Source organism: Podarcis erhardii, assembly GCF_964252035.2.
Source record: "Podarcis erhardii genome assembly, chromosome: 17".
Lineage (NCBI taxonomy): Eukaryota > Metazoa > Chordata > Lepidosauria > Squamata > Lacertidae > Podarcis > Podarcis erhardii.
Genome location: NC_138515.1, coordinates 6,833,771 through 6,861,749, shown reverse-complemented (window position 1 = coordinate 6,861,749; position 27,979 = coordinate 6,833,771). Strand labels below are relative to the sequence as shown.

The 27,979-nt window shown below is 47.3% G+C and overlaps 1 protein-coding gene across 2 annotated transcripts; it reads right to left on the bottom strand.

Moving 5' to 3' along the window:
* Positions 1–10: 10 nt before the first annotated feature.
* Positions 11–27,974, bottom strand: LOC309332357 (retinol dehydrogenase 8-like). 2 transcript variants are annotated; one of them, XM_081845520.1, is made up of 8 exons: positions 27,683–27,974; positions 23,005–23,109; positions 21,594–21,755; positions 18,391–18,570; positions 14,313–14,406; positions 7,326–7,509; positions 188–2,270; positions 11–43 (listed from the first exon to the last, which is right to left on the bottom strand). In XM_081845520.1, the coding sequence occupies exons 2-7, from the start codon at positions 23,099–23,101 to the stop codon at positions 2,040–2,042; spliced, it is 948 nt and encodes a 315-aa protein (XP_081701646.1). In that variant the 5' UTR covers positions 23,102–23,109; positions 27,683–27,974; the 3' UTR covers positions 11–43; positions 188–2,039. The 2 variants fall into 2 exon arrangements, with proteins under 2 accessions (XP_081701646.1, XP_081701645.1); XM_081845519.1 differs by having other exon boundaries at positions 27,770–27,973.
* Positions 27,975–27,979: the final 5 nt, after the last annotated feature.

The window sequence follows — 27,979 nt, the reverse complement described above, 5'->3', positions numbered from 1 at the left end:
GCACCACTGTACTTGTTCTTATGACGGCTTCTCCATTCTAAGGCTTGCTCTAGATCAGTGTTTCCCAATCTTGGGCCTCCAGATGTTTTTGAACTACAACTCCCATCATCCCTGACTAGCAAGACCAGTGGCAAGGGATGATGGGAATTGTAGTCCAAAAACAGCTGGAGGCCCAAGGTTGGGAAACACTGCTCTAGATCAGTGATGGAGAGACTGTGGCGCTCCAGGTTTCGTTGGTCTTCGACTTCCATCAGCCCCAGTCACCATGGCCAATGGCCAAGGGCAGGAGATGTGGTTCACCAACATCTGGAAGGCCACAGCTCCCCCCAGCCCTGACTTGAGAGCTGGTCCAAGACTGCCAAGAGTCGCTTGACATCTCCAGCAGCAATCCTAAGGGGAGGTCAGTCAGGTAGAAGTCCAGATTCCTGGTTATATTCCTGCTTGTCCTCAAGCTGGTCCCTCCATTAGGCAGAATGAGATAAGACAGGTGTGATTGCATTCTGGACAAATCCACTTTGGATGACAGATGTGGTAAAGGCTATGTATTTAATGAAGGGGAGGTGGCAAAGCTCAGAAGCGAAGCACTTGTTTTGCACGGAAAAGGTCCCCAGTTTCTGGCATCTCCAGTTAAAAGGATCAGGTAGTAGGTGGTGGGAAGTCAGCATAAGCCAGAGGAAGCTATCAGAGTAGTGGGCTAGACGACCAGATAGTCTGGCTTTGTATAGCCCTGGTAATTCTCTCCCTCCTATAATTCTCTCCCTGAATACAGTAAGCTAGCATATCAGCAGAGACTGCTCTGCTAAAACCCTTGACTGACGTGCTAGTTTACTACGTGCAGAGTATTAATTTTCTTATTTTTACATAAAGGAAGATGGAAAAAATATATGGCAATCCTACTTGCAGGGCTAAAGTGGTATGGGCTCCAGAATGCTACCTGGCTCCAGAATGCCAGGGCAGGAGAACCTGAGGCCAAGCAGTTCCAACTCCTGAGACCCAGCCAGCTTTGCCAAGGCTTAGGGATGGTGGGGAGCTGGCAATTCTACAACATCTGGAGGCCGACAGCTTCCCCAGCTCTAAAGCAGACGCCCCCAACCTGGTGTTCTCCAGATGTTTTGCTTGCAACCCTCACCAGCCTCTGTTGGTGCTGGGAGTTGTAATCAAAACATCTGGAGAACATCAGTTTGGGGAAGACTGCTTTACATAGTGTGAAAAACAGGGTCAGCCAATGTTGTGCCCTGTGGATGTGGTTGTACTACAACTCCCATCATCAGCAACTACTGGTTATGCTTGCAGAGGCTGGTGGGAGACCAACAACATGGGCGACATGTTGTCTATCCTGGTGAAGAACAAAGCATAGGCTACTGGAACATAGAAAGTGGAGGAATTGGCCCTTTCCCACGTTATTTGATGGCCTATGAGGGCTTGGTGCCTCCTTTCTCTTTGATCCTTAAAATTCAAGCCTGTGAAAAAGCATAAATAAAATGAATAATCTAACCAAATCCTGCTGCTTGCCTCGGTTAGACTAGGTGACATTTCAGGCTACTTCTGGTAATGAGATTCTTAAATGTTCAGAGAGGATATGATGCTGAGGCAGGTCCTGTGCTGGATGTTGGGACGCTCTTCTGCAGGAGAAGGCTGGGTTTCCTTGCCCGCTTCTGTGAGGAGACTTGCAAGACCTCAGTGGCAGCCAATAATGTCTCATCTCAGGAATTCTGGTGCTCAAGGGCAAAGACGACAACAAACCCTACAGAACGTAATGGCACCTTCCTCTTGTTAACTGACAGGAATGCAGCAGAATCGAAACTGAAAAGAACATGAACTATCAGAGCATATCACCTCCCCAGTGGATCAGACTTTGCCTCCATGAGACATCCAGAATCTGCCGCCCGAGGCAAGGGCTGCCTCACTTTGCCTCATAGTAGGGCTGCCCCGGCATCTAGGGAGTATAATGCCGCCCAGGATTCAATGCTAAACTCTCTAGAAAGCCTGCGAGTGGGCTGTGGAAGTGAGAGGCTCCGAGGCGGGTCAGCCACTTCCTCTCAGGGGGACCTGCTGTGCTCCATGTCCCGCCTCTTCCTCCACTGGAGCATTTTGAGGAGGCTGAGGCTGGCTTTGAAGAGCCGGTCGTGCTGGAAGATCATCTGATGGAAGGCGTTGAGGGGCAAGTTCCCACTGGGGTCAGCGTGCTTGAGGGTGGTGATGGGCGTGTAGAGGCTGTTGGTTTGGTACCGAAATGGAGGCTTCTCTGAGGTGATCACTTTCATAGTATGCTGCCAGGAGGAGTGCAAAGCGGAAGGTTAGAAAACAACAACAACCACAACAACCGCCACAACAACCACCACCAGCCAGGATCACCATTTCAGAATTCAGCAGGGGGTGCAAAGAAATTGCTGCAGGAAAGGCAGAATTCATTTTGAAAGCCTGCACTTCAGCATGGTTAAGATGAAACACACTAATGATAAATTGACACGTGCTATTAAAGTAAGCGTGGGTGGCGCTGTGGGTAAAAGCCTCAGCGCCTAGGGCTTGCCGATCGAAAGGTCGGCGGTTCGAATCCCCGCGGCGGGGTGCGCTCCCACTGCTCGGTCCCAGCGCCTGCCAACCTAGCAGTTCGAAAGCACATCAAAGTGCAAGTAGATAAATAGGGACCGCTTACTGGCGGGAAGGTAAACGGCGTTTCCGTGTGCTGCGCTGGCTCGCCAGATGCAGCTTTGTCACGCTGGCCACGTGACCCGGAAGTGTCTCCGGACAGCGCTGGCCCCCGGCCTCTTGAGTGAGATGGGCGCACCAACCCCAGAGTCTGTCAAGACTGGCCCGTACGGGCAGGGGTACCTTTACCTTTATTAAAGTAAGATGGGGAATAGGCAGGAGAAATTATTCTGAGGAGATATGGAAGGTGTTTGTAGAATTTGTACTGTTAAAATGGAAAGGGGCCGAACCATTGAAAGAGGTGTTGAAATTTTGGGAGGTTGGATAGTTACAATGGAATGGTCTCATGGTGGGGAGCACGTTTTTATTCTTATTTATTTATGATTATTACTTTGTCAAAATAATACACACACACACACACACACACACACACACACACTTATAAATAAATAAAATTTTAGGAACTTTTCATCAGGATTTAATAATAGGCAACCATATGTCCTGTGCCAGTATTTTTGATAACCAATTTCAGACCGTCACCTATTATACAAGGGAAATGGTGCCTTTGGCCCAATTCAGGAATAAGTAAATAAAATACCGTACTTCTCCATGTATAGGACTAGGTTTTTTCCTTTTGAAAGCATGCTAAAAAATGGGGGTCGTTTTATACATGGGTAGCGCATAGGGTGGACGTTCGATGGGTTGCTGCCGTGGCTGTGAGCAGCCATTGTGTGTGTTATTGGTTGCTGCGTCAATGGGTAGTGTTGACTGGCTGATGCTGCAGCAGTTGGGCGGGCAATTGGCAGCTTGTGCCAGCGAGGGGACACATGAGAGGCAGATTTTGTGATGCGTGCGGGTGAGAGATTTTCAGCAAACGCCCCCCCCCGACAAAAAAAGCTCTGCCATCTCCTCCCATTTTCTTAAATTTGAGTCCCTCAAAATAGGGGGCGTCTTATACACGGAAAAGTACAGTACCTTGTACACAGATCTGTTATACTGTGGGCAGACTAGAAAGCACCCAATCCCAATATTCCTGTATGTTATCACCAGTGGTGTAGCGTGGGGGGTGCAGGGGGGGCCAGCCGCACCGGGTGCAACATCTGGGGGTGCGCGCTCGCCGCCTCCGGAGTCGCCGAAGAGCCTCGGGCACAGGCTGTAGCAGAGCCCCATGTCTCGCGGAACCAACGAGCTGTGCGCGCGTCCGGCAGGCAGCGGCTCTCAGTGCTCGCCGCGGTCCCTGCGCATCAGGGCCACGGAGGGTGTGCCAGGCAGCCCCGCCGCCGCTGCTGCTGCAGCAGCGGCTGGGCCATGCTGCATTTTCCTCACCTCTCTGCCCTCCTCCTCCGGGCAAGTGGCGTCGTTTGGGCGCCAGCGCCAGCGGCAACTCGCCTCAGATCACCTGACACGGACCCGCCGCCGCCGCTGTGGCTACCTTACCGTAAATACCTCAGCCCAGGCAGCAGCAAGAAGAAGCTGGCAGCGGCGGCAGGTTAGGGGTTAGGGGCGCAAATTACTTGCCTTGCCCCGGGTGCTGACAACACACGCTACGCCGCTGGTTATCACTAGGGGTTGCCACCCCTGTTTGCTCTGCTCGCTGGCACCCTTTTGCCACCCCCACTCCCCCCACACCTGGCCAAGCCCTCCCCCTTTAGATGCCACCCACCTCCTTGCCTATCTCCTTATAACTCGCCCAAACCTCTCCTCTCCTCCGGGTTTGCCCCTAAGCTCAAGCCCTTTTTTGTTAAGTTGTGGGTGAACATATCAGACGACACAGCGATTCTTCAAACAGCTCTTGTTTATTCACAGGCCAGAACAGAACTGAAGGGTTCAGTCAGCCTGCTTATATAGAGCTCCAGTACAACGTAACTGTAACAATTTTCTAAAACTATCCAATCACTGAGCGTCACTTTCGATCCCTTATTTGCATAACTATCTACAGTATCCCCCTGCTGGCCCAGGGTGAAAACTTCAGTACATAACACCTTTAACTCCAAACTGCTCTCTGAACCCCACCACAAACCCCGCTGTAGCCTTTAAAATAATGCCTTTCGCCCTCCTTTAAGCAGCTCACCTGGGGGGCTGCCTGCAACCTGGGCTGCTTCCCCCCCCTTGCCTCCCTGCTGTTCTGGCACCACACTGGAGTCGGTGTGGCCACCGCAATCGGCACCACGGCAGCAGTCTTGCACTTTTGCATACAATATGGCTTTAATCATGTTTTCCGTTTGATTCAGTCTGCAAGGAGGCAGCTTGAGACCTGATGGCAAAACTGGCTGGAGGAGTTAAACCAATCACCTCATTGTGCCCAAGACTGGAAGTCACATATATGCATGGAACGCGACCTTTGGCAATTTAATCAAGGAGATACAAAAATAGGAGATGAGCCTATTGTTCCAGTCCAAACGTAATCAGTGACTATCACTGCATGTCTCCACAAAAGAAAACGCTATCTGAGTTAGGACTCACTTCATCCTGACTCTCCAGAAAGCATCTAAATATAGTCGGAAGTGAGGAATGGCAATCAATTGTTCAGTTTGTCTGAAGCTTTTGTTTATGAGGGTATAAATACTACAGGCTTCACAGCAAACAATTGTTCTGGCTCCTTAGATCTACTTTGCTGAATATCAGCAAAGCACTTCTCTTAGCTTATCACTTTTTACTTCCCTAAAACATTACTATCCCTTTCCTGCCTCTTGGACATTTGTTTCAAGAAATCATCACCCACAACCTCTCAGTGGGATGATGGTCTGCCATAGAGTCTGACCAAAGGGTTGAATTCCTTCATTAATTGTTACTCAGCTACATTGGCCAGTGGAGGCAGCTATCTGTTTTCAAACCAAGAACTGGAAATTATGCTGCATCATAGAATCACAGAGTTGAAGGGACCCCAAGGGCCATCTAGTCCAACCCTCTGCCATGCAAGAATCTCAACACACAATCTCCCATCCAATTTGAAACCATATCAGACCCTGCTTAGCTTTGCATATGTGCTAGCAGTTTTATTGCTGCACCACTAGGAGACAGTGGCATGACTATTTTTTCAAAACAACCACCTGACGTTTCAAAGACATCTGAAGGCAGCCCTGTTTAGGGAAGTTTTTAATGACTGATGTTTTAATGTATTTTTAATCTTTTGTTGGAAGCTGCCCAGAGTGGCTGGGGAAACCCAGCCAATGGGTGGGGTATAAATAATAATAATAATAATAATAATAATAATTTATTATTTATACCCCAGCCACTCTGAGCGGCTTCCAACAAAATATTAAAATACAGTAATGCATCAAACATTAAAAGCTCCCCTGAACCTTCAGATGTCTTCTAAAAGTCTGGTAGTTGTTGTTCTCTTTGACATCTGGTGGGAGGGCGTTCACCAGGACAGGTGCCGCTACCGAGAAGGCCCTCTGCCTGGTTCCCTGTAACCTCACTTCTCACAGCGAGGGAACTGCCAGAAGGCCCTCGGCGCTGGACCTTAGTGTCCAAGTAGAACGATGTGGGTGTAGACGCTCCTTCAGATATACTGGACCGAGGCCCTTTAGGGCTTTATAGGTCAGTACCAACACTTTGAATTGTGCCTGGAAACGTATTGGGAGCCAATGTAGGTCTTTCAAGACCGGTGTTATGTGGTCTCGGTGGCCACTCCCAGTCACCAGTTTAGCTGCCGCATTCTGGATTAGTTGTAGTTTCCGGGTCACCTTCAAAGGTAGCCCCACGTAGAGCGCATTGCAGTAGTCCAAGCAGGAGATAACCAGAGAATTAAGATGATGATGATGATGAACTTAGGGACACTGCTGCGAGGGTGCTGATGCTTCTTGCAGCTGAACCACAGATCAAAGTGGCAGCAATTTTAAACCTAGCAAGTGCTGCCTGCAACAAAATATTGTAGCACAACTTCCCTCCTTATTCAGGATTCTAGTCAGCTGTTACCTTCAAACAAGGCATTCTACTTCTCCCACGCCCCCCTGCCCCATTTTAATAGTTTCTCTTTTCTTTCCCTCTACATTAATGGCTACTGAGTGTTCTCAGGCCTCACTGGGAAGTTTTGTGGTTCTTACCAGCACCAGCACCACTTTTAAAGCATTGCACTTCTGCACACCTTGGGGCACCTCCATCTTATTCCTCAGTGGCTCTGTTCGAGCTACAAGCCTAGCGGCACTCAGCACCTGAGGTTGCTGTTAGAAGGAACAATGGGCCAATGCCATAAGCCAGAGCTTTCCAAACTGTGTGTTGTGACAACTACCTGACTTTCAGAAGACACCTGTAGGCAGCCTGGTTTAGGGAAGTTTTCAATGTTTGAAGTTTTATTCTGCTTAATATTCTGTTGGGAGCTGCCCAGAGTGGCTGGAGAAACCCAGCCAGATGGGCGGGGTATAATAATAATAATAATAATAATAATAATAATAATAATTCTGTGTTGGCTGCAGCGTGCAGGTGTGTCACGCAAACGCTCCCCGCACTCTTATAAGGGGTTAGTTTAACCTCCAGTTTGCTAGTAAAACCGAATAGCTGCATCACGAAATGATGCGTGTCTAAAAAGTGTGTCACCAACATGAAAAGTCTGGAAAGCTCTGCCATAATAATGAGCAAGGCTGGGCAGCCCGTTCCCTTCCCCCCCAGAAGCAGATCCCAGCTAGATTTCCTGTGGGCTTGAGAGCAATAAAGGAGAAAGCTTATAAGCCTACCTCAGCCACCTCTTCTGGAGATTGCCCCAGCGCAGTGAAGACTTCCTTGGAATAGGCCATGTAGAAGCCCTGAAATAAATCCAGCGTTTCTTTATCCACCTGAGAGAGGTCCATATTGGCTGCTTCTTCGTAGAGCTTCCTCTCGAATTCTGTTATCACTGGCCCAGGCTCAATTAAACTGATGCTGCAGAATGAAACAAGCAGTAATCGGAACTAATGAACTTCACAGTCTGCTGAGCTGAGAAACCCGGTGGGGTGGGGGGGTGGGAAGACTGCCTGCCTTCACATGACTGAGCTTCACCAGCCAGCATGGATTTTGCCTATAGCCCTCTGGCATTCAGGCCAATCACTTCACCTCTGCTTTAGTAGACTACTATCTGTGTTTAGCATTTTCTGTCCCGTTCAGTCTTGCGCCGATAATGACCTAAAGAATGGGCTGTCTGCACAAAACACGATACCTGTGTTATAGGAATTCTAAGGTCTTATATGTATATAAAATAAATGTTCATAAATGTACAAGGCAAACACATACATAAGTATATAAACCACGTGTCTGAAACAGTACAGGAGAACAATCCTGAAGCCATTTTGATTCTCCCAAATTGGCCTCAAATATTTCTCTGCAAGGAGGAAGGAAATGGGGAAAGGTTTCTTTGAACTGTAGGGGCTCACACCTCCCTGTAAATACAGTCTGACAAGTATCTGTTAAGCTGAGCACACTATCAATATGCGTAAGAGATTCAGGAACTAAGTATTTAGCATCTCAAAGGAATGGCCAGGCTTCAAAGAAATCAGATAATAAGGCATTATCAGGTATCCTGGCAGACAGGAGAGAAGCAACAACCACTCAAATTTCTGCTGGGAACTACCTCTTGCTGTGATGTTATGTATGATGTTTTGGGGGGTGGTCTTGAGCTACAGGGTAGGCAATTTCAAAAGTCTATATAGGAGATTGCACACCAATGTTCTGGGTTCCTCTCCTCCTTCCCTGGGGGGGGGGGAGTGGGAGACCCTGTTGCAACAGTTTAATAAAGATCAGGCTTCCTAGCTGCTTTGCTTCTCAATATTCTCTGGTTGGCCTCTGTTATTTTCTCCTATCAACAGAGAACCTACTTAAGGACTCTATACGGGCTCTTGGATACCCCATAAGAGAAAAAGGAGCAGTTTTTTCTTATAACACCTGGTAAGCAAGACTGACCAAACTCGCCTGAGAGAAAACACACTGTGGAGTTAAGGCTGTATAATTTTGGTTAACCAGGGAGTCCTTTTATATTAACTCTTCCCCCTCAATTTTCAAAATTTTATCTGCCACCAGGGAGTCTATGTGGGCTATATTAAAGATTCTGCGCAAGTTCTGTAGATAAATGAAAATACTTACATCCTGCCTTTCAGTCCACAAAAAAAACAACTAATAAAACAGAGTGCTAAAACCAGAAAAAATTGTACAGATATTCAGAGCGAGCAGAGGCAAAATGAACTCAAACCAAAACACTGCCACAAGGAATGTGAATTTAATTGGGACATATCTCTCATGCCTTCCTTCAACCTTGAAGCCTCAGGCACATGAAAGGAAAAGTTTCATTCATCATCCTCCATGCTCAATATTGAACTTGGGTGGTCCTGCACATATCAGTTCAGAAGTGAACTCATATTTTTGGGTGGAAGGGTTACCCAAAAATAAGGTGAGGGTTTCAGTCTTCTTGGGCAAATCGCCAGCTACAGAGAAGAATATGAGTTGGTAAATTATTATTTTTGGGGTGGGGGAGGGAATAGCCAGTAGGCGTCCAGGACCTACAGTATGTGTGTAAAAAGAAAATCAGGGCAAGGCATAGAATTGGCCTGCTTGTGTTTTTAACAGCTTACAGAACTCTTGTGGGATTTCAGACTCCGTGAGCATCATGGTATGTGAATTGTGTTTGGCGGAACTCAAGAAACGGCTTCTCAGTGGCGGCTGTACCCTGACTTTGGAACCTATCTAACCTATTCATCAATAGGTTGCTCACCAGGGCAAGACCGTCTGAGCATATCACACAAAACCCAGCCCAACTGCACTGGCTGCCAATTGGCTTCCAGAACCAATTCAAAGTGTTGGTTTTGACCTCTAAAACTTTAAACGGCACAGGAGGACTGCAGTATGTCAAAGACCGCCTCTCCCCGTACAAACCAACCCTGACCCTGCAATCATCCTCTGGGGGCCCTTCTTCATGGGCCTCCTCCATGAGAGGTCCAGAGGGTGGCAACACAACAACAGCCCTTTTCTGCAGTGGCTCCCCATTTGTGGAATGCTCTCCCCAGGGTAGGGATGCGGGTGGCGCTGTGGGTTAAACCACAGAGCCTAGGACTTGCCGATCAGAAGGTCAGCAGTTTGAATCCCCACGATGGGGTGAGCTCCTGTTGCTTGGTCCCTGCTCCTGCCCACCTAGCAGTTCCAAAGCACGTCAAAGTGCAAGTAGATAAATAGGTACCGCTCCAGCGGGAAGGTAAACAGCATTTCTGTGCACTGCTCTGGTTCGCCATGCTGGCCACATGACCCGGAAGCTGTACGCCGGCTCCCTCAGCCAATAAAGCAAGATGAGCGCTGCAACCCCAGAGTCGGCCACGAATGGACCTTTACTCCCCAGGGTGGCTCTCTAGGTACTGGGTGAAAACATTTCTCTTGACCAGGCCTTTGGCCGATTAACATGCTGTGGCCTTTTAAATGTGTTTGTAGGAAGGGGGTTATAGGTTTGTTTTGGTTTTATTCTGTATTTTGTGTTCTCATTTTGTATTTTAATGTTGTGAACACGATCTTTGGATGGGCGGTATAAGTAATAATGGCGATGATGATAATATAACCTTCTTCTATTTAAGCAGGCATTGCCCTTACTGAACTGATTTGTTTGGTTTTGCTGTTCTGTTATTTAAACTTAAACACGTTTTCAACTTGCTGCTCCTGCTATCTTATCTTTTATCTACTCTTATTTTATTATACTGAGTTTTTGCTCTTTTATTGTTTGTTTGTTTAGAAAGACTGGTAGTGCACTTAACTGCAAAATTCTCTAAGCAGTTTACCATGTTACGGGTTATTATGTTAATTGTTGAGTGTACTGGTTACTTTTTAACTACATACTTTATTGCCAGCTGCCTTGGGCATTGTATAGGGAAAGGTTTATTTAGTAAACGAATAAAAGAAAAAAATCCCCCCTTCTTGCACTGCGTGGGCAGATTTCAGGAAGGGGAGGGAAAAGAAAAAGGACAATTTCCCCTTTGCAAACATCCAGGTGCCTCCCCTACAAATATATAGCAAGTAAGTGTTTCAGTTTAGTGCTCAACCTGAGCACTTTAGCTCAGATATAATAATGCAGCAGGAAGTTGTTTCCAGGCAGCAAAGACCAAACAGAAGTGTCCTTGCTGAAAAGCTGTTTGCCCTCCTCCCAAGGGGGCCAAACATAAGAAAGTAAGAAATGTAAGGACGAAGAGAAGAATATAAGAAGGGCCTGCAGGATCAGTCCAGCATCCTGTTCTCACAGTGGCCAACCAGATGCCTGTGCGAAACCCACAAGAGGTAAAGGCAAAAGGTAAAGGACCCCTGGATGGTTAACTAAAGGTGACTATAGGGTTGCAGCGCTCATCTCGCTTTCAAGCCGAGGGAGCCAGCGTTTGTCCACACAGACAGCTTTCCGGATCATTTGGCCAGCATGACTAAACTGCTTCTGGCACAACAGAACACCGTGACAGAAACCAGAGCGCATGGAAACACCGTTTACCTTCCTGTCACTGTGGTACCTATTTAGCTGCTTGCTAGGTTGGTAGGAGCTGGGACAAAGCAATGGGAGCTCGCTCTGTCGTGGGGATTTGAACCGCCAACCTTCCAATCGGCAAGCCCAAGAGGCTCAGTGGTTTAGACCACAGCGCCACCCACGCCCCTCCCACAACAGGACCCCCTTGTCGCTTCTAGCAACTAGTATTCAGAAGCATGGCTGCCTCGAACTCTCAAGGCAGAGCACAGCCTTAACAACTACAGTGGTACCTCAGGTTACATACGCTTTGGGTTACAGACTGCACTAACCCAGAAATAGTGATTCAGGTTAAGAACTTTGCTTCAGGATGAGAACAGAAATCGGGCTCCACCGGCACGGCAGCGGCAGGAGGCCCCATTAGCTAAAGTGGTGCTTCAGGTTAGGAACAGTTTCAGGTTAAGTACAGACCTCTGGAACGAATTAAGTACTTAACCTGAGGCACCACTGTACAAGCCATTGATAGCTTATCCTCTGATAATTTGTCTCTTTTAAAGGCATTTAGTTAGTGGCCAGCACTGCCTCCTGTTGGAGAAAGTGCCATAGTTCAGCTATGCGCTTCATGGAGTTATCCGTCCTGAATCTTCCAACATTCAGTTTTGTTGGATATTCATGAGAAAAGGGGGGGGGGACCATCTTTACTCTATTCAGTTTCGCCGTGCCATGAACAGTTTTACACACTTCTAACATGACAAACAAGTCTCCAACTCTGCAACTGTTTCTCATAGGGGATTCGCTCCATTCCCTTGTGCATCCTGGTTGCCATTTTCTTAACTTTTTCCCAGCCTGACAATATCATTCTCGAGTGGAGGCAACCAGGCTGGCTAGAGCCCAGAAGACAAACGCTCCTGTTAGGGGTACCCAACAACATTTGATTGCAGGTATCCCCCGTTATTCTACATTTCCGAGCACAATTCAAAGTGTTGGTGCTGACCTTTAAAGCCCTAAATGGCCTCGGCCCAGTATACCTGAAGGAGCGTCTCCACCCCCATCGTTCTGCCCGGATGCTGAGGTCCAGCGCCAAGGGCCTTCTGGCAGTTCCCTCGCTGCATGAAGCCAAGTTACAAGGAACCAGGCAGAGGGCCTTCTCGGTAGTGGCACCCGCCGTGTGGAACACCCTCCCACCAGATGTCAAAGAGAAAAATAACTACCAAACTTTTGGAAGACATCTGAAGGCAGCCCTCTTTAGGGAAGCTTTTAATGTTTAATAGGTTATTGTATTTTAGTGTTTTGTTGGAAGCCGCCCAGAGTGGCTGGGGAGACCCAGCCAGATGGGCGGGGTATAAATAATAAATTATTATTAATATAACGCATCTCAGTAAAAAAAAATCCCCCTTTGCTTAAGCGTCATACGCAGCCAGCATCTACCCCTTACAAAAAAACAATTCATGGTGTGACCTTTTATTACTCCCCTCCCCTACGCATGTCTAGTATAGATGCCTCTGTTATTTGTTATATAAAGCCTCTCACTGTGGAAAAAGAATGCTGCAAATGTGCTGATCTTAGTTCCACTGGGAACATGAATAACTTGCATCTGGGCAAAAGGGAGGACTGGCATAAGGGATGTGTACACACAGACAGACCTCCTAACCTAAGGATAGAGAGGAAGAAAGAGACCTCTCTATGTGCCCGCTCTTTGCCTGTTATGGGCTGGATACACATGGAAACAAGTCCCAATGAACTCAGTGGGATTTTCTTCCAACCAGATGTGTGTAGGTTTGGGCATTAAAGCATTTTTTTTAACCACTAACCAGAAGCTTCCAGCATTTAAATAATGTCCCATGCTCCCTAGCACCTGTAGTTTGTTAAAACATCTCCTCTATATTCTAAGACCTTTTAGGAATTCCTCTAATAAATTTAAGAACTGTTGGATCAGACGCCCCCTGCAAGGCTGGTGGGCTCCTGCTGATCAAGCCTTTTCCGTTCCTTTTAAGCTTCCTGTCACTGCAGGGCAGATCTAGGTATCTGAACCATTTATGTAGACTTGCTTTTTGGATAGGCCTTTAATGAGTAGTGGTGATCCCTTTTAATGCTAACTCTTGGTCTTGGTTTTGCCTTTCTGTGCAGAATTTGTGCTGTTAAATTATCTCCAGTGGGAGATCAAACCTTGCTTTGGAAACCTAACAGGACTGGAGAATGGATTGCGAACAACCATTTCAAAAAGTGGCATTTTGACTTCTGCACAAACATAAGGGACAGAACTGTGAAGAATCACTGCGCTTTGCCATTAAAGGCCTGCAAAAGAAGTACACGGGACAGAATATTTATGGACGAGGTCAAGTTATTATAAGAATCTTTGAAAGAGTTGTAAAATAAAACAAAAACTCTGCTAAAATTTTATGCAGTATGGGAATCAGAGAGCAAACTATCAGAGAAGCCAATTCTTTTTCGGTGGGAGGAGGAGAGGGAAACACGGGACTCATTAGTTAATTACTGTCCTGTGTGTTTAAATTTATACTCTGTGTGTGTGTGTGTGTGTGTGTGTGTGTGTGTAAATCAGGTTCCTACCACCTGATGCCCTCTAGATCTTTTTGGACTACGATTCCCATAATCCTTGATGCTGACTGGAGATGAGAGTTGGAGTCCAACTACACTAATGGCCAAAATTAAATAATTAAATAATTAAAAATTTCCAAAATAGAAACCTTTTGGAAACATTGTACTTCCAAGGTTTGATGGCTCATAACACCACTTTTTTGGAGTAATGCCATAAAATTATATATCAACGGAAAGATAATTTAATGAAGAATGTAATTCACCTGATTGGCTCTCTAAACACGCATGCTCATTGGCCACATTCAAATGAATGAAATCCACTGCATATCAACCTAAGCAAGTTGTGCTTCCTTTTTCTGGTTATTTGGCTACAACTTTTGATAGAATACAGATAATTGAACAAACTTTGTTGCATTACATTCTTCATTAAATTATCTTTCCACTGATATATAATTTTATGGCATTACTCCAAAATAAGTGTTGTTAGGAGCCACCAAACCTTGGAAATACACTTTTCCCAAAAGGTTTCCACAATTTTGGCCACTAGTGTACATCTGAGGGGGCAAAAGGGCGCAGACAACCATGAGCTAGGCAGACCAATGAACAGATTCACCAGGGCTGCTTCCTACCACGCTACACTAACCTGGCTTGCAGGAGTCTAGCTCAGTGGGAGGAGAACCCCAGTCATGATGTCTCACAATCCCATAATACTCACTTGACCCCAAATTTCAGGGCCTGCAGGGCCAAGCTCTCGCAGAAACCTTCCACAGCAAATTTGGAAGCGGAGTAGATGTCGTTGAAGAGGAGACCTAAAGGGAATGGAGTGTTGGCGTGAGAGGTGTAAAATAACTGTGGAGATTGATGGTTCCTCTGCATGTCCTCTTGCTCCAGAGTTGGGATGGGGGAACTGTGGGCCTTCCAGGTGTTGCTGAGCTGCAGCTCCCATCATCGCTGACCATTGGGCTATACTGCCTGGGGCTGATGAAACTTCTGGATGGTCGCAGGTTCCCCATCCCTGTTCTGGGCATGGGGGAACAATTCTAAGAAACACCACAACAAATGCAAACCATTTGCCAGTCGGGAGCAGAGCTGCCAACATTTTTACTGCCCCAGCTCCTGTGCCTTTAACAATAGTGACAACACACAGAAGTAAAGCAGGGAAAGTTCTTTCCGGCATGGAAATAGTGATGGGAATCCAACATTTACTTGTATTTTTTATTTATTCATTACAGATTGCTTTTAAAAGCACAGGATCAGGGTTGGTGAAATAGGTGGCAACCCTAGTCAGAAATCATGGGCATAGCCAGAGGGGCAGCTACCCCCCATCAAGTAAATAAATAAAAATACTTAACTAACTGATCAACTGTGTCACTGATAACTCAGTTCTGCCCCTCCAATAAATCTTGGCTATGCAGTGGCGTAGGGTGGGTTGTCAGCACCCGGGGCAAGGAAAGTAATTTGCGCCCCCTAACCCATGGATTTTAGCACTCGAGTCTCTTCCACTAGAGAGCTGCGAGTGCGAGCGCGCCCCCCCCCCCGAGATGTTGCGCCCGGTGCGGCTGGCCCCCCCTGCACCCCCCACGCTAGGCCACTGTGGCTATGCCCATGGTCAGAATGTGGGAGTTTGCCCATCACACCCATTCCACACCCAGGGGAGGGAGGAAATACTCTTGCTAGCATAAAAGTCCCACCTCATTCATTAGGCCGATTAAGTAAAACAGCAGGAATAGGCAATTTATTTTATGAGCAGCAATTAAAAAGAAATTAGCTTGTTCAGGCAATAGGAAACAACGGCAAAGCAGACATCACTTTTGCAAGGTATTCCATGATACCATCTGAGAGAACAACACGGAAAAGAAGGGTGGCCTTTTAAAGGGTTCAAAAAAAGGCTTTTGGGAAAAGAGCTAAAGGCTCCTATGCACGTATTATAAATCTTTTAAATGTGATTTTACAATAAGATATATCCTACTCAGCAGTAGTCATCAGCGAAAGGGGCTTCACTGTGTGACAGAACTGTTGGATAAATCTATGAAGGATGTGTTAAATTTCTTTCTTGGTACCTCCTTGGGCTCAGAAAAGACCTGCCCCCTCACCATGTATGCAATCTTAGGCCCACTCCCCCTTCGTTGTGGTCCCTTTTTCCTCCTGTGCACAAATTTTATTTGCAGAATTTGCCTTCACCTCTTTGCCCTATAGCAGGTCCATCCAACTCCCAAGAGACTGTGATCTACTCCCAGTACAGTGGTACCTCGGGTTACATACGCTTCAGGTAACATACGCTTCAGGTTACAGACTCCGCTAACCCAAAAATAGTGCTTCAGGTTAAGAACTTTGCTTCAGGATGAGAACAGAAATCATGCTCTGGCAGCAGCAGGAGGCCCCATTAGCTAAAGTGGTGCTTCAGATTAAGAACAGTTTCAGGTTAAGAACGGACCTCCGGAACAAATTAAGTACTTAAGCCGAGGTACCACTGTATTAATAAACTGTCTGTGATCTACCCATTGTCATTGAGGATTGACCAGAGTTGTTGACCCTTTGGGGGGGGGGGATTGAGCAGAGTTGTTGAGCTTTTTTTAAGGGGGAATAACATAAATTGCTCAACTGAAACTCCGTCGCTAACAAATTCACACTGTGCTAAAATCAATTGTCATATATTCCCAATTGCCAACTGAAAACCCCCAAACACCGCCCACTGGACGCGACAGAGGAACAGGGGTGGGGGCAGAGACATTCATTCCCCAGTTCTTTTAAGGCCACGATCCATAAGGATCCCATGATCAACTAAGATCACCTGGGGATCTACCTGTCGATCGCAGTTGACTGGTTGGACATGTCTGCCCTATAGCAACAAAGGCCCATAGCTCAGTGGGCAGAGAATATGCTTTGCATGCAGATGACGCCAGATTCAACCCACAACATCCGCAGGTAGGGCTGAGAAAGGTCCTGATCTGGAGAGATGCTGCCGGCCAGTGCAGGCAAATGAGCTAGATGCTTCCTGCACAGGCCCCTTTGGGCCATGTTCCAGGTCCATACTGTGTCACACTATTGTGGTGGGATGATAAGGTGATCAGTGTGGGGGCAAGAAACTGGCCTCAGTTCATAGGCGGGAGTTAGCTCTGATGGACTTTTTGTGTTCTGCCTGTGGCATTCACTGTGGTCCCAACAGGAGAGGAATGGAGGTTGATTTGGCAGAACAATACAGTGGTACCTCTGGTTACGTACTTAATTTGTTCCGGAGGTCCGTTCTTAACCTGAAACTGTTCTTAACCTGAAGCACCACTTTAGTTAATGGGGCCTCATCCTGAAGCAAAGTTCTTAACCCGAGGTACTATTTCTGGGTTAGCAGAGTCTGTAACCTGAAGCGTATGTTACCTGAAGCATATGTAACCCGAGGTACCACTGTACAGGACAACCAGCTCACCTAAAGATTGCAGTGGTACCTCGGGTTACATACACTTCAGGTTACAGACTCCGCTAACCCAGAAATAGTACCTTGGGTTAAGAACTTTGCTTCAGGATGTGAACAGAAATCGTGCTCTGGCGGTGCAGCAGCAGCAGGAGGCCCTATTAGCTAAAGTGGTGCTTCAGATTAAGAACAGTTTCAGGTTAAGAATAGACCTCCGGAACGAATTAAGTACGTAACCAGGGGTACCACTGTACTGTTAGGCAGATGTTTGTATTCTCCTAAAGTGAAAGAGAGAGAACAGAAGGGTGGCAGGCTGGGCATTATGCGGAATACCATTCAAAGGCTGTAGGAGGTTATTTAAAAATGGCTTGAGGTAGGGAATGAATGAATTTATTATGGTCACAGACCAGAAATATGGACATATACAGCAATAGAGAACATATATACATACATGTATTATTATTATTATTATTATTATTATTATTATTATTATTATTATTCCCCACCCATCTGGCTGGGTTTCCCCAGCCATGCTGGGTGGCTCACAGCATATATCAGAACATACTAAAACATCAAACCTTAAAACTTCCCTAAACAGGGATGCCTTCAGATGTCTTCTAAAAGCCAGATAGTTGTTTATTTCCTTGACATCTGAAGAGAGAGTGTTCCACAGGGCGGGTGCCACTACCGAGAAGGCCCTCTGCCTGGTTCCCTGTAACCTCGCTTCTCACAGTGAGGGAACCAGCAGAAGACCCTCAGAGGAGGACCTCAGGTGTCTGGGCTGAACGGGGACTATAAGCTAGTGTGTGGTAAATAATACAGATATAAAACAATTAAAATATGTAGGTTAAGACCTTAGCTGCTAATTTAAAATATGCATATTAAAAAATTGGCCATTAGATTCATTCAGAGCTCGTCTCCTTAGTTTTATAGCAGCACAGAATGTGGCCATCTCTGGTTCCATGACCTCTGTTAGATACTTTAATTAGTGGTCACCTGATCTGCTTGGGGTTCATTGCATAATTGGAGTGAGAAATATCGAAGTAGGGAGAGATCGGAGGAAAGGCCAAGGAGCAGTTGACAGACCGTGTGCTTTGTCCGCAGAAGGTTCCAGGTATATTCATCCTGGCAACACCATAAAAAAATCAAGGGGACTGAGAAAGACCCAAGGGCCACTCTCAGTCAGAGCAGACAAGTGTCTTATGCTCCAAAGGGGAGAAATGAACTCTTATTTAGAAGGCTTTCGAAACAGAAGGAATCTACAACTGCCCTGTGTCTTCCTTCCTCCAGAGCTCACCTCACCATCATCCTGTTGGTCAAACAACATTTGCTACCCAAATGCTCCGCATTAGAGTTGCGCCCCCCCCACCTTCTGGCTGAGCCTCACCTTGCAAGCCCAGGACGCTGCTCATCACAACAACATGTCCCTGTCGTCGGCGCTTCATGCCAGGGAAGACTTCTTGGATAAGGCGCACCAAGCCAAAGAAATTGGTATCAAAGAGCTGCTGCATTGAGGCCATGCTCTGGCTTTCGACCGGTCCAATCATGCCTAAACCAGCGTTGTTCACTGCAAGGGGAAGCAGTCAGTTAGCAACAGAGAACAGGCAAAGTGGTGCTTTTCAGAGATTAATAATAATAATAATAATAATAATTTATACCCCACCCATCTGGCTGTGTTTCCCCAACCACTCTGGGCGGCTCCCAACAAAATATTAAAAACATGATAAACCATCAAACATTAAAAACTTCCCTAAACAGGCCTGCATTCAGATGTCTTCTAAAAGTCAAAACAAAAAAATTCCTTCCAGTAGCACCTTAAAGACCAACTAAGTCAGTTCTTGGTATGAGCTTTCGTGTGCATGCACACTTCTTCAGATACACTGAAGTGTATCTGAAGAAGTGTGCATGCACACGAAAGCTCATACCAAGAACTGACTTAGTTGGTCTTTAAGGTGCTACTGGAAGGAATTTTTTTGTTTTGACTATGGCAGACCAACACGGCTACCTATCTGTTTCTAAAAGTCAGATTGTTCTTTATTTCCTTGTGCTGGTGCTGACCTTTAAAGCCCTAAATGGCCTCCTTCCAGTATACCTGAAGGAGCGTCTCCACCCCCATCATTCTGCCCTGACACTGAGGTCCAGTGCCGAGGGCCTTCTGGCGGTTCCCTTGCTGTAAGAAGCCAAGTTATACAGGGAACCAGGCAGAGGGCCTTCTCGGTAGTGGCACCCGCCCTGTGGAACGCCCTCCCACTAGATGTCAAAGAGAAAAACAAGTACCAGACTTTTAGAAGACTTTTAGAAGACATCTGCAGGCAGCCCTCTTTAGGGAAGTTTTTAATGTTTGAAGTTTTATTCTGTTTTTAGTGTTCTGTTGGAAGCCGCCCAGAGTGGCTGGGGAGACCCGGCCAGATGGGCGGGGTATAAATAATATATTATTATTATTATTATTATTATTATTATTATTATTATTATTATTATTATTCCTTGACATCTGATGGGAGGGGTTCCACAGGGCGGGTGCCACTACTGAGAAGGCCCTCTGCCTGGTTCCCTGTAACCTCACTTCTCACAGGGAGGGAACCGCCAGAAGGCCCTCAGTGCTGGACTTCAGTGTCCGGGCTGAACGATGGGGGTGGAGACGCTCCTTCAGGTATACTGGGCCGAGGATATCCTTGCTGGAGGTGTCTTCCATCAGCAGAGATAATGAAAGGATGGCATTCATTCTGCCATTTACCTTCTACCAGCCTCTAGATACTGTACAGCTGGATACCTGGTTTAGCAACCAGTTGCTCCTTGAAGGGCTAATGTCCCACAGTTTGAGCTACAAGGCTCCTGCTGAAACACACCACTTCCAGCTGAGAATTCCTGTGACCGTCTGGGCCTGTTGCAATGTTGCGCTCACAGGGTTTATGCTCACGGGCTTGCCTGCTTCACCGTGAGCACAGATTACATCTTGCCCCATCCGCATTCAACCTGCTTGCGAAGGCTTTCACAATGGGGTGGAGCCCCACAACCTGTACGTTTAATGAAGCACTCATGCAAGTGATTTTTGCGTGAGGAAAAAAGGCACCCTGGATTGCTTCAGCTCCAGACTGTGCCTGTCAAATGAGCTGTGAGAATTGGCCTAATCTCAGTGGTTTAATGAAGTGGCTTAATCCACAGTTGACAATATGAGATACTTGTGGGATCCAAGTCCAATCCAGAGTGAGGATGACTATTTAGCCACGGCCGGCTGGGCCCAGCATTACACAGGCCCATCTGTGCCGAAACAAAATCACGATTGTATAGCCTAGCAGGTCTTGTGAGAAAACAGACACTGCCCATTTCGCAGCAGGAGGCAGCTACCTGTGGTCTGTTACACAGGCATTTATTACAGCACACTGACCAATAAAAGAAAACGCAAAGTGTAAAATACAAAACCAAGGCCTCAAGAAAACCAAATTATAAAAAATGACAAGGTAAGGTCAAACGGTCATAGCAGATCCAAGAGACAACGATATTCAACACCTCAGAAATAAATTTACTGAGAAGATACTTAAAATAATTTCTAGATACCAACCAGGAATCAATCTCATTAAAAAAAATGCATAATGATTCTCTGATAACATGATTTAGAAAAAGAACACACAGGAGATGTTTCCCATCTCATAGGAATTATATCTAGCTATAAAACAAACTTTTAAGAGATTCGCCATCTAATCTCTTTGAAAGCCAAATGTTCAAATGGCCCAATAAAACAGCTCTACTGTATTTAGGTCTTGATGAAGCATTCAAATAAAGGCATATAATTGTTAAAAGCAGACCAAGTCATGCTTAAACAGCATGGCTTACGTGGTCCGCTAGCTAATGCTAGCTAATGCATGTAGCTGCCACACTCTCATATCCTTTATTCTCTGTTTACCCAAAGATTTGGCTTGCTCTACTTCCAGTGTCAGCAGATAAGAGGAGAAAAGCCAACAATGTAATTTCTCTCCATTAAGCTCACTTTTCCACAAAGGCCAAGAGGGTTAACTAGCACCTGATGGGCCAAAGACCTGAAGGAGGCAAAGGAGCAAATTTGGAACTAATAAATAACAAAACTTATCCATGCCGTGCTACTTAATGAGGCCAGCTTCTAAATTAAGAATATCAATAGCAACACATTAAGGTAGGTAAAAGGTCCAGGCAAAGGCGATTATGGGGTTGCGATGCTCATCTCGCTTTCAGGCCGAGGGAGCCGGCATTTGTCCACAGACAGCTTTCCAGGTCAATTGGCCAGCATGACTAAACTGCTTCTGGCGCAACAGAACAGCATGATGGAAACCAGAGTGCACGGAAATGCCTTTTACTTTCCCGCTGCAGCGGTACCTATTTATCTACTTGCACTGGCGTGCTTTCGAACTGCTAGGTTGGCAGGAGCTGGCACAGAGCAATGGGAGCTCACCCCTTAGTGGGGATTCGAACCACTCACCTTCCAATCGGCAAGCCCAAGAGGCTCAGTGGTTTAGACCACAGCACCACCCACAATTAGGTGCGCCTCTGAGGGTTGAATTCCTTCTTTAAAAAGTCCTCAAAACCAATACTGAGGCTGCAGGGGAACAGTTTTCCTACCAAGCACATCCACCCTGCGCTGGGGGATGGTGTCCACACAGCGTCGGATCGATTCCTCGCTGGTCACATCCATCTCCTTGATTTCCAGAGTCTTCTCCAGCACAGGCCCTGCATGCTTCACCAGTTCTTGACTCTTCTCCAAATTCCTCATGGTGGCAATAACTAGGGAGCGAGGGGAAAGGGTTACATGACACCACTGGGATATAGAGGGTGAGGGGTGAGTTCTTTCAGGAATACTCAAGGCTGTGGGGTTTGGCAGGGGGCATGCACCAACTAGAGTTAGTACTCCAAGATACTCCTCTGTTAGGGAAGGCATCTAACGACGCTCAAAGGTGTTCAGGATACCAAACAATAACTGTAGCAACCAAGGCCATGTTCCACTTCAGGCTGCAGGTGCAAGACTGAATGCCTAATGTCTCCACAAAAGTGGAAGGGGCAGAAGCCAGAGATCTGCACACGTGAGTTTTCCTCACTGCATATAGGAAAACTACCGCATTTTTCGCTCTATAGGACGCACTTTCCCCCCTCCAAAAATGAAGGGGAAATGTTTGTGCGTCCTATGGAGCGAATGCAGGCTCCTTGGCTTCAGCGAAAGCAACACAAAGCCTCCAAAGTGCAGAGGGAGCGTTCCCTCTGCGCTCCGGAGGCTACGCGTTGCTTTCGCTGAAGCCAAGGAGCCAACCCCTCACTCTCCAGGCTTCAGGGATAGCCGCCTGAAGCCTTTGGAGCGCAACACGAGGTCCCGCTGCACTCCAAAGGCTTCAGGTGGCTATCCCTGAAGCCTTTGGAGCGCAGCGGGACCTCGCGCTGCGCTCCAAAGGCTTCGGGGTTAGCTGCGCAAAGCATCCGCAGGGCAGCGGGCTGAAGGCACCCCACTGCCCTGCAGAGGCTTGAAAGGCTGTCCCCAAAGCCAGAACAGAGACACGGAGCGCTGCGTAGCGTCTCACTGTTCTAGCTTGGGGATGTTGGAGCTTTATGGGGAAACCCCGGGCTTCCCCCTTCAGCCCCGACACTGATTTGATTCAGAATATTTTTTACTTGTTTTCCTCCTCTAAAAACTAGGTGCGTCCTTTGCTCGGGTGCGTCCTATAGAGCGAAAAATCTGGTAACTTGTCAGGAAGAAAACAAGACTAGGACTTGACAGGGAAATGGCTTTTTAACCCACCCACTTTATATACTCTTACACCAGTGCCAAAGTTTTGCATGTTTAAACTGCAGTTGCCTCTGAGACATCCACACCTCAGTGTAGAACCCGAAAAGCACCTCTGGGGTGCAAAGCCTGGCGGGGACTGAATGCAGCAGTAGGCTCAGGAATGAAGAACGTAATCCATTGCTCTGATTCTTCCAAGGAGCTGCACTGTTCCCTCCCTGCTCCCTATCACCTGGTCCCTGGATCCGGGCAGCTCCTCACCTCGGAATCGCTTCAGCTCGTCTCTGGCCAGACGCACCGCCAGGGCAAGGCCAATGCCGGAAGAGCAGCCTGTCACGAGTACATTTCGAACGGCCATCTTACTGCCTGCGGAAGGGAGAGGAGAAAATCAGAGGAAATCCTGAGGAAGTGCGGGGAGAACCATGGGATACGGTTCAAAGGATGCTAGGATTGGATCTCTTCACTCTGACAGTTTCTGGAAGCTCTGTGGTGGAGAGAGATCAAGCTGTCCCAACTCAAATGCCACCTCTGCTAGGAATGTTTTAAGTGCTCTGAATACTTAAAAGACAGGTCCGTGCTAAGTATTATTGTGGGCTGGGCTGGAAGCAATACACTTCTGATGACCTGCCAGCCACAATCTGACCTACAACACCAAATACTGGACCACGGGATAGAGAGGAAATCACAACACTTGTGACTAGGTGAAAAGACGACAGAGTAACTTTTATGTTTCTGGTGTCAATGACTGGCTCAAGGTCATTCCCCTTAAAACAGGGGAAGCCAACACGGTGCCCTTCAGCTGTTGCTGGATTATATACTATCCAGGATTTGACAGGGAGATATTTGAATAAGAGAGGCAGCGTTTTCTCCCCCCTAACCCCCCTAAACTTGTTTTCAAGACGCCTTGCAAAGCCACAGAACCCTGTGTAACAGATATCACCATGAAAATTGGTACATACATTTAGGGCACAATAATCCTTTAAGGCTTCAAACACTAACTCCCTCCCCACACCCATTTTACGGAGCAGAAAGGCATGCAAAATATATTGCAATTCGGTATCTGAATTACTTATTATTTATTAAATTTATACACAGCCCTTCACCTCAAGATCACGAGGCGGTTTACAATATTAAATACACAACAAACTCATAACATCACGACAAACGGAAACAATAACCCCTGCCCCCCTCCAATTTAAAAGGCCATAGATTGTTTAATTTGCCAAAGGCCTGGGAGAAGAGCATTGCTTTTGCTGGCACATAAAGATATGTGATGAAGGTGCCAGGTGAGCCTTCCAGGGGAGAGTGTTCCACAAGCAGGAATCTACCACAGAAAGAGAGGCCCTGCAAACAAGGGCTTTAAATATGTAGGCTGCACATTTTCCTGAAAGGAAGCCCCACTGAACAAAGTGTGACTTCTGGAGCTGTTTACTGCAAACAGTTCTTAGTCTACTGTCACTAGGTACCACTTTCTGCGCCAAACTGGGAATGGGTGGCCACTAGTCATAACCCTTGCTCTGTCTGATTTGCCAACAGAGCAGCCTGCGCAGAACCAGGGAGAGAGACTGGTAACTTTTGACACTCCCAGAGACTCACTTTCCACAGCTGGTGGATTGAGGGTGTAGAAGCCAGAGCACACCAGCTTTCTTCCCATTTTACCCTTTTAACATAACCAATAGATTCCTCCTCTGCTTGTGAGCCTCTTCTCTCCTTCTTCAAAGTGGAAATCAGATTATTACTCTAACATTACTTCAGAGAGCTCTATAATCCATTTACAAACGGTGTGCATTGCTCTTAGTAAAACGACCCTGCCTATATTCCATACAGCATAAAAGACAAGTGCTGAACTAAACCAAACACAGCTTTGGGTCGTCCCTGGAGCCTGCATCTCACGCCACCCAGTCTGGCTGCTCCTTCGTCACCCTTACCCAGTCCATTTTCCCACCACTCACTATCCTAATAGCGCACATTTTCAGCTGGGATTATTAATGCTGTATTTAAACAGTACCCCTTAAATAAGAAAACAGGGGGCTATTATATATATTACATGCTGAGTCAGAGTTCCAAGGCCTAAAATGCTGCTGTGACTTCTTCAAGCTCCCACATGGAGTTTCAGACTAACCTGAGATGTGTCTGAGCTAGTTTTCCATTGCAGATCGGGTCAGTGGTCATCGGAAATATCTCCAGAGCGCTTTAGCTGCCTGCACCGGTGACATGCAGCATATGGTGTGCTGTTACCACTCAAGACACATTCCCCTGCTTCATCCTTCAGCATTACAGAAGAGGGTTTGGAAATAAAGCTGCCAGATCAAGGACCAGGACCGGTCTCTTTGCACATAGCCTGGTTCAACAGGTGAGGCTCGCTGGGTGGGAGGAGTCTGTGTGGTCTTCTCCAATCTAGCTGGGTACCACGGGGTCTTTTCCACAGGACCTCCTGATGTGATTGTCCTCCAGATACCTGCTGGACTACAATTCACATCACACCTAACCACTGGTCAAGCTTTATGAGGAACAGTTGAGGGACTTGGGTACTGTTTAGCCTGAAGAAGACTGAGAGCTGTATGATAGCCATCTTCAAATATCTGAAGGGCTGTCACACAGAAGGTGGAACAAGCTTAGTTTTCTGCTGCTCTATAGGGCAGTGTTTCCCAACCTTTGGTCTCCAGCTGTTTTTGGACTACAATTCCCATCATCCCTGACCACTGGTCTTGCTAGCTAGGGATGATGGGAGTTGTAGTCCAAAAACAGCTGGAGACCAAAGGTTGGGAAACACTGCTATAGGGTAAGACCCAAACCAATGGATTCAAATTGTACGAATCATATAGAATAAGAGGGTAAGAGCTGTTTGACAGTGGAATAAGCTCCCTGGGAAGGTGGGGCATTCTCCTTCATTAAGAAGTTTTTAAAGAGGAGAAGAAGAAGAGTTTGGATTTGATATCCTGCTTGATCACTACCCAAAGGAGTCTCAAAGTGGCTAACATTCTCCTTTCCCTTCCTCCCCCACAACAAACACTCTGTGGGGTGAGTGAGGCTGAGAGACTTCAGAGAAGTGTGACTGGCCCAAGGTCACCCAGCAGCTGCAGGTGGAGGAGCAGAGACACGAACCTGGTTCCCCAGATTACGAGTCTACCACTCTTAACCACTACACCACACTGGCTCTTTAAACAGAGATTGGATGGCCAGGGATTCTTTAGCAGTGATTCCTGAACTGCAGGGGGTTGGACTAGATGACCCATGGGGTCCCTTCCAACCCTGCAGTTCTATTCTTCAAATCTATGAGATCTGGGCAAAAACAAGATGCTAAGGCACAAGTGCTCAGGGGAGAAACAGCACCCAGCAAACAGAAATGTATGATGAGGGGTGGTCCAAGACTGCAATTGGGTATTGCATATTTGTTGGTGTATGTATTGCAAAGAAAAGAAAACAGGCTTTGTGTCATCATGCCTTAGAGCTACTTGTACAAAACAAAGCCTTGGCCTGGAGAAAATGTGGAGGCATCTTGATGTCCCTTGAGACAGCCCAAATTATATTCAGGCTTGCTAACTCACAATTTCTTAATTACACGGACATCAACTGCTGTGGATATGCCATCTGCTGCGATTCAAAGCTTGGATGTAGGAGTACACAACCTAAGATTCACATTCTTTATAATTTGAATGAATATAGGCTTTATTTACAGCCCATTGACTGTCAGTAGAAAGTTACAGAACATGAAATACATAAGATTGTTAAAAGGAGGGAGACCTGGGTAAGCAATCGGGGCTTGTCTGAAGGAAATTAAAACATTTAGAAATGTTGCAACTTGCTTAGCAATTTAAAGCAAAACATGAGTTCTCCAATAAAATGGTCAACGGAGACTCAGAAGACTGTCCTTGCAAAACATGCCCACAAAAAGTGGCCTGGACTGTGGCACTTTGTAGGCTCCTGGTGGTACAGATATATCAATGCTTATTTTGATGCACACCCATACTTTATTAATACTGGTAATTACTGGCATTGGGTAGCATGCTGAAGAGTGACTTGTCCCCCCAAAGAAATGCTAGCTAGAGCACAGTAGGGGATGGTCTCCCAGTGTTGTGGGTGCATCATGCGGGGTGCCCTGTTTACTTGGGAGTAAAAAATATCCAGACCCTTATTCCAAAGTGCAGCATGGAGGTGCACTGTTAAAAGTGTGTGCCACGAGTTAGGGATCATGCAGTGAGGAGCCTCCCAGTCACAGGATGCATGGTGTGATGCAGCCCAAAACTTATTTTGGGGTGCAGCAGCACAAATGCTTAAGATCCCCTCTCAAGCAGCTCGTGCATCCCTGTGCAGAAGGGACCCCAGCAGTCTATGAAAGTTCACGCCGTAATAAACGGAAAGGTGCCGCATTGCCCTTTGTTCTTTCCGTTGCTACCCGTCTGTGGAAACTGTGTAGGCAGATAAGCAAGTGGAAATCGGAAACCGGCCTCGGCCTGCCTCGTTCTCCAGGGGCTCCTGTGCAGCTACAGGTTCTCTTTTCCAGGCCCGGGCAAGGAGAGTGATGGAGAAAGCTCCTGCAAACAGCAGCTCAGAAGACACCGGAGGAGCCCCGCCACCTGGCAACCCAGCGCCGCGCCAGCCAGCCGGCGAGCAGCAGGCGGCGGCAGGGCGATTACTGGCCACGTCATGGGGGATTACAGGGTGTCCTCACCGAGCGGAAAAGGCCGAGGAAAAAAGGTGGGGGGGGGGGAACCTTCCAGCCTAGCGGTCACCCCGGATAAATCCACGCTGGGGCGCGGACGCAACAGCCGCAAGCTCTTTATCTGCCACCTCTCCAAGGCGCGCACGCAGCCCGAGGCTATGCAAGCCCCAGCCGGCTGCAGCCCGGTCGTGCCTTGGAGAAGGCGGGGGGCACCTCCTGGCTGGGAGATTTCCTGCGCCATGCTGCTGCCCACCCCGCCGCCGGGCACCTACCTACCTCTCGCGCCCCTCTTTACGCACGATCCCTCGTTGAGAAAGGTGAGGAGAGAGACACAACAACAACAAATATGACCCCAGCGCCCACCTCTCCAAAAGCGCAGAAGCGGGCGCTCGCCCTCGCACCAGCCAAGCCTTTCGCCTCCGGAGTCAGCCGCCCCTCGCTCACTTCCCCAAATTCAGCCTCAACCCGGCGATCGAAGGACAAGCGAGCCCGCCCCGAGCCGGAGGACGCCGGGCGTTGTAGTCCCGTCCTCCCCGGCGAGGTCCGGCTCCTCCTTCTCCTCCCTGTCGCCGC